This window comes from Cryptomeria japonica, chromosome 1, assembly GCF_030272615.1.
Source record: "Cryptomeria japonica chromosome 1, Sugi_1.0, whole genome shotgun sequence".
Taxonomy (NCBI): Eukaryota; Viridiplantae; Streptophyta; class Pinopsida; order Cupressales; family Cupressaceae; genus Cryptomeria; species Cryptomeria japonica.
In genome coordinates this window covers 43,070,728-43,086,843 of record NC_081405.1, presented here as the reverse complement: position 1 = coordinate 43,086,843, position 16,116 = coordinate 43,070,728, and the positions used below count along the sequence as shown (strand labels likewise).

Genomic DNA, 16,116 nt, shown 5'->3' with positions numbered 1-16,116 from the left:
ATCTTCAATGTGAAATAAACAAATGACAAATGACAAATGACAAATGACAAATGACAAAATAAATATAAGAAAAAATAGTTTAATATATCTTTTAAATGTAAAATTTATAGAACATTTGAATAAAATATATAAATAATTTAACAACAAATTCATTACAAAATCTATTAAAAAAAAATGATTGAGAGAACAACACAATTCAAATCGGATTAGATTGCAGAAAATTAACACCTCAAAAAAACAAGTACAAAAATCTACCATACCATGACCGTTTATAATGACCGTTTATAATAAAGAAAAAACACCGCTTTTTTCGTTCAGTTACTGACCACTAACTTGATTGAGGGATAGGCAACGTGGCTGTTTTCCCTCCTACTTTGGACATGAGGCTCTACTTTCCCTCACCGTCAGCTGTCGACGCAAGCAGACAACGATTTTGGCTACACAAATAAAATTAAGCGGGTCACATAAATTATGCGCTCGGACATCACCGAGACAGAGGATCGAACCAGAGCCCTCAAACTATTGAAATGGACACAATAAAATCTCCGTTTCACAGGCTCGATAGCCGCAGACCCTTATTTTTCGCTAAAATTGGGAACTCGCCGAGTTTCCGCGGGCCGTTAGAAGGTTTTCGCAGTTTATCGTCTGCCACATTGAAGCCACGGCGGCGTTCTCGTAGGAATTATGTCCACGCCATTGCAACAGAGCCTCGACGCCCCGAGGTCGAATCCTCCTCCGGCATTGCAAAGTCACGGACCCCCGGGATAAGTCCATCCATGGTGATACAAAATTTTGAAGCGTGAATTAAGATATTTTCTTCTTTTTGGCTTCTTCCTCTTAATTGTGAAACGCCTGCAATTCTGTTCCATTCTAAATTATAACATGCTTTCCAACTGCATAATTTTGTTTTTGCCTTCATAATTTGTGGATTTTCCTTGCTCACATTGTGCAGAGGGTGGGGGACATGTCGGATGAGTTCAAGAAACTCAGAGCACAAATGGAAGAAGATGAGCAGCTGGCGTCGCTGATGAGAGGCTTACGTGGACAGAACCTCTCTGATTCGCTGTTTGCTGCAGATGATGTCCAGCTCCGTCTCGTAGAGGTAGGCTTGCTATATTTCATTATTATTTGTATGTACTTTTGACTTGGAGTAATAGGAGGAGATGCCTTTTCGATCAACAAACTGATTATACTTCACATTATCCAGTGTCATGCTATGCGCCGGCAAATTTAAAACATCATCTTCAGTGAGGTTATAATAATTTTTTTTTCGTCTAAGTGGCTGACGGCATAGCTGGGATTTTTGTCTTTATTATCGATTTAATTTAAAAAAATCAGTTAACTATTGCAATTCTTTCAATTAATTTCAGAGGTTCTGATACAATTAATTTCGATAACAGTTGAAGGTTTAAATGGATTTTCCCCTCATCTGCAGATTGATTACGTTTAGATTTGAAATGGCTTTGCATCAAGTTTCTCTCTAGCATAGGTTATCACAACGTTGATTAAATTACAGTGTTAGGTTCCTGTTAAGCCCAAGTTATCATTACTTTTGATTCAATTGAAGAGTGTTAGGTTTCTGTAAGCAATAAGCATACATCATGAACAATTTTTCTAAGATTGTGATCACGAACAATTTTTCTAAGATTGTGTATTGTGATTAAATTGTATTGTACAAATTAAATTGTACAATACTTTTGTGAGGTTTAATCAGCATAAATCATCAATATTTTTGATTAAATTGTATTGTGAGGTATAATCAGCAACAAGTTTGCCTAAATCGCATCACCAAGATTTCGTTAAGCATAAATTATCAACATTAAATAGCATGGTCGGGTCTCTTCCAAGCATAAATTGTCATCACTTTCGATTACATTGCATTTTAGTTTTTTCTCATGCACAAATCATCACAGTTATATTAAAATACATTGTTAGGTTTTGGTCAAGCATAAATTAATATTTGTTTTGATAAATTTGCATGGTTCACATGATATGTTACGCTAAACTTAGGGGTGCGTTTAAGTTCTGTTGTATCAGACAGATTAAACTAAAGCAATTTTTGCAAAATGATGTGATGTCCCCTTTTGCAAATGCCCTAAAATCACAATTATATTTTTTCAATAAGTAAATAAAATCACAATTATATTTTTTCAATAAGTAAATAAAATCACAATTATATTATCAAACTGCTGTATGCCTTAATCTGACTATTTTATATCAAGTCTGTTCTTCTTCCTAAGATCTGCTTATACAGTTTCTTAAAGTCTGCTCATATAATCTGATTTCAATAATTTCAGATTTGCTTATAAGTCTGCTGATAAATCTGCAATAATTTGCCTTAAAATCTGATCATAAATCTACCTCAGCCTGCCCTAAAGTATGCTCTAGATCTGCTCTAAATCCCCTGTAATATTTTTTAATTTCCCCCATACAACTTGTATATATAGCTTTCAAATCATCCCTTCGTCCAAGGGAAAAGGTAGGCCATGTTTAATTTAATTCTATTTTATTTATCCTTTTCAAAGGTGGCTCTCCACATAAGCAGGTCGGCCATCATCAGTTTGTTGTTATCATTCAACTTTACTATCAGTCGGTCTTGCCAGAAATCGTAATAACACTACCTTGTCAGTCAGCCCTCTTAGGAAGAAATATTTTCTTGGGCATGGCTAATAATACCTTTCTTTAGGTCGGCCCTTAATAAATTGTTTCTCCTATAACTCGGGTTGGCCCCCTATTTATTCCTATTGTCCAGGTTTAGTATTAAAAAAGGCTGTGAATTTAGATGCTGCGATAGAAGCTGTGATCATGTATTTATTTTACAGGGGCATGACAAATGAACTTCTAGAAATTAGGAACTATGTGGTGAACTTATGTGATTTTTTGTACAAATTTGGTTGATTTTTGGCTTCATGAATTTCTAACTAGATCCCAAGCAAAATAAGAGTAAAACTTGTGCATATCAAATGAATTTTAGTCAATGGGGTTGTGGCCCACAAGTGAAGTTGACTATCTTGTGCCTTTCTGTACGGTAAACCAGGGTTTCATACTACTGGAATATTGGTCTCAAGTTCTGAATACTTGTAAAAAGAATTAGGCTGGGTACAAGTCCTGAGAGGATTTTTTGGGTGGAGCATTTAGCCCTTCAAACTTTACATCTATCAAGAAAAAAAGATGAATTCATGCAGATTTTGAGAAGCTTGTTTCCCCAAAGCTTGTGCCAATTTAAAGGGCTTGTTTTCCTGAAAGCTTCCTAAAAAGATTAAGGCTATGCTAAATGGCCCTTTGAGCCACATGAGATAAAGTGTTTTTAACTTAATTCAATTAGGTATTATTTTGTGAAAAAAGAAGAAGATATTCTAATAATTTTATTTTTATATCATGAATATACACGGTCTATACTGAATTATATAAAAATAAAACACACTAGTTTACATAAAAGACAGCTGGAATTGGATGCCCCTAAAATTTGATCCAAAAGTCCATAGATAATAGAAAAGTAGTCGATTCGCTATGCAGCTAAAGCAATCTCAGTGGGAGGAGGGTCACTATTAGGAGGGTTTCCCTTTCCACCTAGGAGATAGTGGCCATTGGGAATAGGCTCCCAACTTGGAATGGTATTGTCATTGTCTTTTTCTTTTTGATCGATCAAAGCCATGCAAACAAGAGAAATAGTAAGGTCCAGTTGGGGGAATTCATTGTAATGCCAAGTGGCAATGCCATGATTACGTTGAGAAGCAGAAGAATGGCAATGTGGTGGGGAATACCAGCCAGAATGTCTATGCTGAGGAGACTTTGTGGGAGCCACATCGAGAATGAACACTATGGCCATGATGACACCTACGTAAAGGGCAGGCATTTGTGCTGGTAGAATGTGACACACAAGTAAAAATACAAGGGGCATTGGCCTAATGCTCAATAAAAGTCTACAAATGGGAAACTTCTAGAGCAACTTTATTGGCTTTGATTTGAATTTTTAGCATAACACTAGAGCATACAATGGTTTTAGTGTACATGGAAAAATGAACATCCATAGTAGCACCCAAAAATAAAGCAACATTCCTATCTTTCCATATGGCGAATAAAGTTTTCACTTCGAAAGTATGCAAAATTTGGGTAAATTTCAAAGGTATTGAAAAATAATGTATCTAGATCCATGCAGTTTGAGCATATGGGCAAAACTAGAACAAATGCTTGAGAGTTTCCAAATTTCCACAAAAAGGATAGAGGTTGGAAACCCAAAGGATAAGTTGAGATCCAATGGGAAGACCCCAGTAGAGGAAACATTAATCAAAGTGAGCTAGGTTGGAAGCCCAAAGGATAAGTTGAGATCCAATGGGAAGACCCCAGTAGAGGAAACATTAATCAAAGTGAGCTAGGTTGGAAACCCAAAGGAAAAGTTGAGATCCAATGGGAAGACCCCAGTAGAGGAAACATTAATCAAAGTGAGCTATGTTGGGCTCTAGAATGATAGACCAAACTATTTGAAACTTGCGTGCCATTGAGTGGTAGTGGACTGAAGACTCCAATTGGCATCGAGTTCTGAAACCATGGGCAAGTGACAAGAGAGCCAAGAATAGCCTTTAAAAGGCTCGTAATATCAGATAGGACTGTTGGAGAACACTTCCAATCTTTCCACTAGGCTCTATTACACCAAATTCCAACCTTATGGATCATCTTTGGATGAACAAAATGCACAATGGTTTGGAATAATTCATCATCTTGATTCCAAAGGTATATTTAGCTTCCGTCTAGTGGCTTGAAAAAGAAGTCTGAAATATAGCAAATCCCTCTTTTAAAAAACTTTAAAGGACAAACCTCGGGAACTTTGGCAAGATATCTATCTAGGCAAGTGATCAGATTGCTGGTTGATGGAAATCTCATCCCTGAAATCATTCCCATTCCATATAAGCTAAGGCTTGATGGCTACCCTTGAATTTGCACAAGCCCCTTCATAGTGAGAATGGAATGAAAGCCTAAATGTTTTTAGGCTTATCTGCCATGTGGAGTTCTAGAAGCAATGCAACATCAAAGAAGCATTTTCTAGGTCCCATTGCCCTCAAGGACCCTAATAATCCATTTGGTATTCTAGGTCATATTGCCTCCAAGGACCCTAATAATCAATTTGGTACACAAGACCATACCCTGTTTATGAGTGTTGATAAGGTCAAGACCACTAGAGTTGCATGGGAGACAACATAATTCTTATGCAACATTGTGGAATCTTTTTCCCTAGTTGAATCAATATAATACAATCTTTACTTTTTCAACTTATCACAATAACAGCAATTGCACATTATCAATAACAAGAAGACACACGACTTACGTGCAAACCCTTATGGGAGAAAACCACAACAAAATATTGCTTCTATAAATTCTTCATACAAACTTTGTAGACACCAACCCACAGGAGACACCAATCCCCTCAATTTGTAGGCACCAATCTATTAGAGGCACTAACCCCCACTGCTAAGACCAACTTAGTGAGAGATACCAATCTCTACTTTAGGAAGCACCAACTTCCAAAAGAAAGTTCTACCTTGAATGTTGCTTCTTCAATGAATGATGGACAATGTAAGAGGCCACCACAATTGGCTACTAATTTTTTGCACCCCTTTTTTCTATTCAATTTTCAAAAGTTTACAGTTGGCTAACAGACTGATTCATTCACCTTAGTTCTACATTTTTGTCCACAAGGCATTTTGCCAACACTTGTATTCATGTGAGGGTAATATGTAAACTGTTTATTGATATTTCAGATCATTGTTTAAGTATTTGAATCCATACTTCAATTAGATGATGCTCAGATATTTAACATCTGTATTGACAATACTTTCCCATACATGAAAAATAACAAACCGATATATTGCTTTTCTGATAATGAAATCACACCAGCAGTTCTGAATAACAGAAGTTCATATACATAGTATGAGATCTCACCAAAACTTCACTAACCTGCTGTAGATTATAACAGAGTACAGCAATGAACCAATGCAACCTTTTGACCTTATTTGCAGATGATGATTTTATTTGCTGTTAAAATCAGTCTCCCAACTATCCCAATGTCGGATAGCATTCAGCAATATTAATGCGTATAACTCTATTCCCTTCCAAACCATAACCAGCATCCCTCCAATATATAGCTTCTATGAAATCTATAGGAAACCAGTGTCAATCAATACCTATGGAAGCAGTGAAAACACAACAGCAACTTTTTTCAAGGAATTAATGATCAGGTCTGAATTGGAAACTCCCACATTAGTTAGGACTCAGATTATCATAGCAATAATACTTTGGCATCAAATTAAATAACAAAGCAAAACCAGGTTTGAGAAGATTAATTCCTTCAATGTCAATCCAATCAGCACCTAAAATTCCTGTAGCTGTGACACTGTTCACGACCACTGTAGCTGTCAACAAAAATTAATAAAACCTCTCAGCAAGCTCTGAATGGCAAGAACTGGTCACGACTTCTCCTTTATAGTATCTGGTTCATGAACAATGCATAAAATAATCCCACTTCACAAGAGTTACTCCCACGATTCTTAAATATTCAAAATCTGATGTAGAAGCTTCAGCAGCTAGAAATTTCTTCCACAGCTTTTTTTTTGTGTCTTATGTGGCACTAAAAAACAAACTGTTTTGTTTTATTCAGCTGCTCAATAAGACTGATGTAGCATTGGAAGCCACTTTGTCATTCTCTAACCATGTCTCCTTGTAATTTATCTTTTCTGCTAAAGGTATTCAACGCACAGATGGAGACTTACAAATATCGAATCATTCAATCAATTTTAAAATAAGTTTCAAGTACTCCATGAATATTCAGACCATGCAACCCTCAACAAACTTCAATACGAAACCTTCAATATTCTGATACTTGCCTGTAATTTCTTCAAGAAAAGCTCACAAATTTGAAAATCTCAATTCAATTCAATCAAACCTGCAATCCATTATGTTCAGGTTGCAACTCTGAAATGAGCTATACTGCAATTGACCAGGGAGGATCCTCTTCAGAAGGGTTTCCAGAGAAAATATCATAATCTTCAACATATCAAAGAGTTTCTTAAATTCCCTTTTATACTTCTTCTAGTCAACTTCCGGAAAGGTCCATTTTAAAAACACTTTATTAATTTAAACTCCCTTTTAACTCCGTAAATGACCTTTTCATTAAAATAATGAAAAATTGACTCTTAAGGTCCCTGTGATATGCACCTAAGATTTAAAACTTTTCACCCTGGTTCCGGCAAGCTAGAACACTAAGGTGCATTATAAATATTTTTAATTATTTTTTAGCAGCCTTAGTAAAATTAATTAAAATAAGCCATTCATGCACCAAATTAGTGAAATGGTTGGAACACATTGGAATCAAAATCAGATCGCATTGGAGTGATCCTGATGAAGAATAATGACAAACGAAGCCAATCAGGCAACTTACTAAAAATAGACAGCCTCTCCAAGAATCTTGGAGACCAACTCAGAAGCTGGAAATAACATCTGAAAAATGCATATGAATCCTCCAGATCACCTGAGCTCAATAGAATCATCAAATAACTCATCTAACCAAACAAACACCCACCGAGAAAGTCAAAGTCAATTGCAGTGCAAGAGAACCCTAAAATTGGGACATTGTAGACAGTTACAATCCCCTTCACTTATTCACTCCATGATTTTCCTCTTCTCATTTACCAAAATATACATTTATGCTTGCATGTTCTCTTCTTATATTCTCCTTTTCTTTTCACATTCACATCCTTCATAAATCTCTCATATTCACTCATATATGCTTCACAATGATATCATTTATCTATATTACCAAATCGGCTTTTTATTCTTTTTTTTTTCAAATTGTCATATATTCTCATACATCAATGATCAATCCGCTCTCAGATGATTTACTATCTGTGCTTTCTTTCACAATTTGTTTTATAGCATTTTCATTAATGTCTTCCTTCAACATAATTCTGCTCTAAGTCTCAAGCTTTCTTTCTTTCAAGTCTTCTCAAAAACTCTTTTATACATCTCAATTACTCTTCATATATTTGCTCAAATATCTCTTTTGGATCTGCATATACCTCTGCTGGTGTATTGATTTACTCTTCATCATTCCACACATGTTGATCTCCAAAAATCTCACTCACATCTTATATCTTTATGTCTTCATGAAATAATGCATCCATTTGAAAGGACATAACCTTAGTGTTGATGATGTGTTTTTTATGACACCTTACAACACAGAATAAAATACTAAGTAGTCTATGCTCTCTTAAACAAAGACCTCTTGGATGCTAAACCGTGTGATCAAACGTGACAACTCCAAGGTTCCGGTAGTCAAGTCTTGACTTTATACGTGGATAGACTCAGTGTGTTGATGTGATTTTGCTGGAATCACAATGTAATGTCCTCACTTTGAAATATAATTTAATAATAATAAAATTAAAATACAATAGAATAAAAAATAAAAAATAAATTAAATATAATTAAAATACACTTATTAAGTACTGATTAATCATCCATTTATTTCTGTCAGCAATATAATATGAATCGAATCAGTTAAGCAATATAATATTAACTGAATTAATTAAACAATATAATATTTATTGATTAGTTAACTGTTGAACAATACAATATTAATGTATTTATCTTCCATAACATTAATTGATTAAGTAATATATTTATCTAATGTTAATTGATTGATCATTAATACTATTTTATAAGGCAAGGTATTAATTAATAAGGCTATCGGTATTACTTAAGAAATACGATAGAAAATTAGACAAAGACACCGTTTGAAATAGAAGGAGTCACGTCCTTCCCATTGCAGCCCCTCACCAGCAACGCACAAATTTAAGGCTCAGCAAATCATTATAAGATGGCATGGGGGGAATAGAAGGAGAGACCACGTAAAAAAAGGGAGACACATACAAGAAGATCGCTGGCCCTAGGGAAGACATTCAAATGGTCACTGGAGGTAACTCTCTACCCATAAGGGGGGCAGCAGGTATGAACTATTATCGCCGTGTATTTATAGTAAATCATTATCACTGTAAATTCACAGCATTTTAATAATAATTTAATTATATTCATAGTATCACTGCAAATTAATATAGGTACAACATTATTATGTATGAATTTGAGAATATAATATTGTTAATATAATTATAGTATGATGCTGTTAATAGAAAGTAATACTAATAGGATATGGCACAATTCAATACTATTAATATGACAAGGCAGTTAAAATAATATAATACTGTAATATAATATATCATAATGATGTCAATATAACATAATGCTTGTAATGCCTGTTCATGGGCTTTGTAGGGTGAATCTGAGTGATGGTGAAAGATGTTCAGTAAAGTGGGAAGCACCTTTGCAAGGACGGTACAAAGCAAATTTTGATGGCGCATCTAGGGGTAATCTAGGATTATTAGGTGCTGGCTTTGTGATTAGAGATTGGATGGGGAACATTTTGGTGATGGGAGCACAAAAACTTTTGGAAGGTACGAATAATGAAGCAGAGGCTAAAGTGGCATTATTGGTTGTTCATTGGGGGATAAAATTGGGCATACAAAACCTACATCTAGAAGGTGATTCAGAAATAATTACAAATGCAATCATCAAAGGTATTTTAAAATAATTTATTTGTAAAATTAAAGTGACTTAAATTTATTCAGAAACTACACCATATCACATGTGCAATGGGGAGGCAATGAAGTTGTTGACGTATTGTCCAAGTGGGCAATATCATTTGAGGAAGTGGGTGAAGCACATGTGGAAAATTACAGAGATTTGGAGGACGGTGACGTGAGGGGTTGCGTACAGTAGGGCATTAAAATGCATTTATTATTTAGCAAGGCCGAGAATTTGGTGATGCGATCGGGCATTATTTATAGATACCCGGGCCCATTTTTTGGATGCATCCGGTGGCAGTGGTTGTTGAGTTGTTGAAAGGGATGGAGGCTACATTTACATTGTATACCTCCAAGCAACAATTGGCGTTTGTTGGTGACGTCTCTGCAAAGAGAATTAAGTTTGTCTTCAAGTTCGGCGATGATGCCTTTGTGCAAATCATGGAGACTTTGTTGGGGGAGTGTTTTTTAAAGACAATGCATAAATATAGAGTGAATGTGGATGTGGTGTCCATGGTGTTGGCCTGGGGGTTGGAGCTAGGAGAACAGAAGGAGGTTTTGGTTCAGGTGTTGCGAAAATGTGTGGAGGACTACTGGCTCTGTGGTTTGATGGATTTGTTGAACATGGCCATGCTTGGGGCAAGGTTCAATGCGGGAGAAGGGCTTGACATTGATGGAATTCATGAATTGAGGGAATTGGTTCCCTTCATTTGTTGGCCCTTTGGGTTGGATAGGGATGAACACAGAGTGAAAGTGGCCATTGGTTAGGGCTTTCTCAAGCTTCCTTGAGAGAGAAAGAGATAGAGTTGTGTGGCAACGAATTTGTTGTACCTGTAATGAAGGAGGCCAAGGGCAAGGGTAAGAGGAAGAAGGTTGGAGTGCAGAGTTTGAAGCAGAAAAGAAGGGCGGTGGTGTGTACGGGTGATGTTGTGGGTGCTTGAAGGTGGAACATTGCTGGCGAAGGCTCGAGTGGACAAGCCCACAACGTGCCCTAGTTTCTGGAGGGGAAGGGGTTTCGGGCGCTTTGTGTTTGTAATAACCCACCATACTTAACTCAACAAAATTTGACCATTCTTTTTTTTGTTTAATTTAATCATTTGTGTTTGATTCAATCGCATACTCTGGGCATCCATCCATTAGGATTAGGCATTCATCCATCCGGGATGAGCATCTAACCATACGGGTTAGGCATCTGTCCATCTGGGGCAGGAGGTTTCATCTATCCAATACGGGATAGGCGTCTACCCATATGGGGTAGGCATCCATCCAATTAGGATAGGGGGTGCTCTGGCCAGAGACTTAGACTCATCGGGACCATTAGGGTCCTGAGCCACTCACTAAGTACTACACTCTTCTAACAGGAGTGCACCGAGGTCGCCGTCCTTAGGAGTAATTAAATAACATAATACAAGCTTGAATTCCGCCTCGGAATTTGGCTTAAAGCCTCGAGAAGTCAAGCGAATCCATACGGGATTCCTTCCGAGTATGCATTGAATTACTTTTTCCTTTTTATTACACTTATCTTCCAAATTAGGATTCTACTCAATCCTTCTTCTTACCAAACCTAGACCCCACCCACGAACGCCTGAGTACTAGGGACAACTCCGTCCCAAGAGTGCCTACATACCCGTTTCGGCACGGGATCAAGGCGTAAAGTATGTAGTTCTATTTTCTACTCTATGGTTTGATGTAAACTGATTTGTGGGTATGCAACCCTTTCTAGGGTCAATGTCCCAGACAGTTTCTCTGCGGTTGCTACCCACGGTGGTAGCACTTAAACAAAGGCTCAAGATGGCCTATTGTTTGTGGCCTAAAACAACTACATCCTGATACCTATCATAAGCGTCACCCTTGACCCAATTGTCAATCGCCAATATCTCTTCAAGATTAAATCAATTTCATAAAAGCATTTCATTCAATCAACCCTATCAGGGGTTTACTATGGTTTAACTCAGCGAATGTAAAATCATTTAAGGATTATCTTATTAGATTATCGATCCAAGGGGGATTACCCACCCCTTGGATTTTAACTTCCAAGTGTCCCTTATTACTCCCCGACGATTTATAGGGGCGATGCCACAGATGTCGTTGATGCAGCTTTATTAGGCGTTAAGTGCAGTATTCAACACGACGACATTACCCGTAAGCGTGACCCAGAGGTACTGTATATACCGAACGCTGCTAGGTTTTGGTTTTCCAACTTCCTTTATTTAGTTTTCTTAACTAAGAAACTTATAAAAACATCATGCTTGAAAACAACTACTTGATGAACTACGTGGAATAAAACCATAACTAATTATGGTTATGACTTGAACATGCATAATTAGACATTGCAAAGCTCAATTAATTGAAACAACTACTTGATGAACTACGTGGAATAAAACCATAACTAAATTATTTAATATTCAAAACTTGAGATATAACTTACATAATAATGATAATTATGAAACTCGCATATTAATAATTAAACGCGTAACTTACATGGAGATGATGAAGACGTCAATAAATGCAATTAATGTATAAGTACTTTGCATGATGCAAAAATAGTGTAACTTACATGCAAGATTAAGCAATTATTTATTCCTACCACGGGAATAATTAATTATAGTCTCACCGGTTCCAAAATAGCAATTAGTTTAGACATAGACAAATTTTGGATCAAATCATAATAATATGACTTAATTGTTTTAAAAGAACCTAAAATTACCGACCAAGTAACCCAATAAATCTCAAATGGATTGAGAGATTCCAGTTCTATACCTTAATTTAAAATTACAAATTTATTACACAATAATCCTAATTATTTATAAATTTTTCCTAAGTTTAATTTACTTAAAATTTAAGCTAAGGCAATTATTAACAATTATAAATTTTTCCTAAGTTTAATTTACTAACTTAAAATTTAACTAAAGCAACTATTAACAATTCTTTTTATTTGAAATTTGATATATTAAAAAAACTAAGTAAATAATAAAAAAAGAAATCGATTTTTTTTTAAAAGGTTAATGGGGAATTTAATAAGGGGGGTGGGGGCCACGGGTCCCATCATGTGCAGGCCCGCAGGGATGAGGGGACACCGCGGGCCTCTCCACTCCCCCTGCGGCCACTGCCATGACAGTGACCACAGGGGAAGTGGAGGGTACCACTTCCCTAGTGGTTACAATAACCGCCTCCCCCTGCACGCCGCTCGATACTCTTTCGAAATAAATTTCGAAGACCATGTTTTTGTTATATTATAATCACTTTGCAATATTTAATATATTCATTATTGTTTGAAATAAATTTTATATATATATATATATATATATATATATGGTTTACATTCCCAGATTATTTAATGGTATAAAAAAAAGAGTATTTATGAAAATAAGAACAAGAATTTATTTACAGGAATGAAATGAAATAGAGAGATTTGCTTCAGAAATAAAATAGATAATCAAGTTATCATAGAGGTAGGTAATATTTTTAAATTGATTTCACAGTAATCAGGAAATTAATATTCACAGAGAGAGGGTTTATTTCTACATTCACAGAGAGGGATTTATTTAAAGAATGAGATTTACTTTCAGATTTCCATTCAAAGAGCCAGAGAAATGAATTCGAGAGAAGAATAATAAAGATTAAGATTCATATCATTTAATCACGCAAAGAAGAGTTTTAATCTCAGAAAAAGAAATTCAAAATAAGGGAAAATATGATTTTTGCACATATCAAAAAAAACTTTTGGGAAAAGCAAAAGCAAGATCATATATATATTTTTCTAAAGAAATTTAAATAATAATAAAGCTATCTTTTACATGCACTATATGAAAGTATTTTCATCATTATTTATCCCTAAATAAGAAGAAAAGATTTACAATCTAATAATTTTTTTTTTATATAAAGGAAGATCTAGAAACTATATTTTTTTGATAATACAAATTTTTCATATGACAAAAGAAGAGAACCTGGTTTATCGAAGCTCGAAGTTGAATCCTCTAGCTATCCTTTTTAGATCCTTCCTTGCAACTTGAGAGAAATCTTCAAGAACAACTTAACAATCCTGCAACGAAAATGAGACTACCAAAGAAGATCCTACGACTAAAAACTTGGGAAATTTTTCTTCAAAACAAAATCAACTCCCTTTTTTGAGAACTTGCATACAATATGTAGAAAAAATCCCTTAATTCCACTATCTAGAGAAATTAATTAAGAATGGGATTCTTTTCCAATATTGGACTCATGCAAATTGATTAAAATCCTAGTGGGGGAGTTACATGCAAGGTGTTGAAGATTCCTCTAGAAGCTTCTAATTCCTCCTACAACATGTGCCATATTTGGGAGTGGGAAAATAAATAAAATAAAAATAATGCCTTTTGAATTATATTCTCCAAGTGTGTGTGTGTCCATTTTTATTCTTTTATAACATTTATTCAATCATTTTTAATAGCTTAACCAAAAAAATACAATAGAATTGCATCAAACCAAAAAGTGATAAAGGAGGGTTGTGACAGTGTTCTTTGTTTTGTTTCTGTCATTATATATATATGTGTGTGTGTGTAATGTGGTTTCTGCGGTTTGGGCTTTGGGCAGGATTTAGTTGTGTAGTTTGGTGGTCAATTGGGGCTTATTTTTGGTATTCTATTGTTTGTAACCCTTGATAGGTATAATGTCAACATTTTTGATGAAAGCCAACTGGTTGATGGATGTAATGGTGGGTTGGTGGGGCTGTAGTTGATAGATGTTTTGGGGAGTGGTCACTTGTATACTTCAGGCTTTTTGAATTTTTTTGTAAAACTCCTATCTATTCCTTGAATATCAATAAAAATCTACATGTTATTGATAAAAAACAAACAAACATAATGCTGGTAATTTAATAGAATATAATAATGTTATTACATAATTATGTAATGTAATATAATGATGTTATTACATAATATAGATAACATAATACAACGTTACTAATGGGATATAGTATAATAATGTCATAACGATAGTTTAATAAATGCCTTTCTATAACTAATTGTTCATATGACAATTAAGTAAATTATACAATGGAGTCTGTAATATCTTTTAATCTCACCATCCAATTATGGAGGGAGAATACAAGGAAGCAAGAGCACTAGGCTCCAGCAGGTACGCCAACCCCAAGTGTGGGCCAAGAGGCCAAGTTGATTAGGTCCTTGGTGCTCTTGGGCTTGTTGGAGAGGGATATACTCGAGGCACCTTGTGTGATTCTCTTAGAGCTCCATATGAGGATAGGTGTAGGGAAAGAAAGGTTGTTGAATCCTTCATATACACTTTGCAATAAATTAAGAATGAATAATATATGTTCATGACATGATGGAAATGTTGTCTAATTTGTTGTGCAGGTTGACATTAGTGTCCTATTGTTCTCTCTATGTACTAAAATTGTGATTCTAGGACAGAAGATAAGAGGGTTGCTTTAGGGGACATTACACACAAGGGGACTTATGTTTAAACTTGCACTCTGCTGGAACTTGAGATCTGATTGACTTGAAAAAAAGGCAAAAGGATAAAGGGTTGAGAAAGACTACGCAACTCCTAAGATCAATGATGACGATGAATCTTACTTACTTAGACAAACTCCCTCATATGATCAAAACCCTTGAATGTCTTGAAAATGTAGACTTCGCCTTGAGTGTGTTGGAACCTTCATCTTCATGTCTTAAATGTGAAACTTGAACTCTTCTACATGATTGATTCCTCGGGTTCCTTTGTATGTTCATCCTTTTTGCATCAAACCTGGAAAATAAACATATTTTGAATCAAAACGCCATAGAATGAATGAAAGTTACATTAGCAATTCACAAATCATGCCTCTCACTACTCCTCTCAAATCTGGAAATAATCACTTTAGGTCTGAGAATGTTAGCACAGGTCTGGAAATGCAAGACAACTGGTCTGATTTGTTACTTCCAAATCTGTTTTTCTGCACTCCTGCTGGAATTTACTTAACTCTGATTTGAATCTGCCTTGCCAAGTGTCTTGTCTGATTTTGTAATGTTTCAAGGTCTGAGGCCTGATTTGAATTTCTGATTCATATCTTATTTGTCCTGAATTCATTCTAAGTCACTCATGACAATCCTGCTCCTAAATCTGATCTGCATGTATGTCCAATTGTGTAAATGATCTGCTTCAAGGTTTGATGGAATTTGCTCTTGATCAAATCTGACTTAGGGTTCTGCTCCTTAAATTCGCAGGCCTGCTCGTCTGCCACAATTTGCCTAATGCCTGTGTCATCCTCCCCATTCATAGGATTGTCATGAGTGATTTAGAATGAATTTGTTCTCTCCTTTATATACCTCTTTACTCCTGACTTTACCTCACCCATATTAGCCAATTTGCACTTTGATTTGAATTGTTTATAGGTACATTCAGGTCCGTCCTCTAAGCAACATACGCAAGAATTTTAATTTTTTGAATTTATCCCTTGAATAAAGGCCGACCTAGGGTTTGTTCTTCATGAGCGGATTTAAGGCTTTATTTA

General features: G+C 35.5%; 1 protein-coding gene across 2 annotated transcripts in view; it reads left to right on the top strand.

The window, feature by feature from the left end:
* The first annotated feature begins 382 nt into the window (after positions 1–382).
* LOC131027392 (uncharacterized) overlaps positions 383–16,116 on the top strand; it is a 197,294-nt gene continuing 181,560 nt past the window's right edge. The window contains exons 1-2 of one of the 2 annotated variants that reach the window (XM_057957431.2): positions 383–779; positions 953–1,102. In XM_057957431.2, the coding sequence (XP_057813414.2) occupies positions 528–779; positions 953–1,102 (402 nt within the window). In that variant the 5' untranslated portion in view covers positions 383–527. The remainder of the gene's footprint in view (positions 780–952; positions 1,103–16,116) is intronic. The other variant, XM_057957432.2, reaches the window with a different exon arrangement.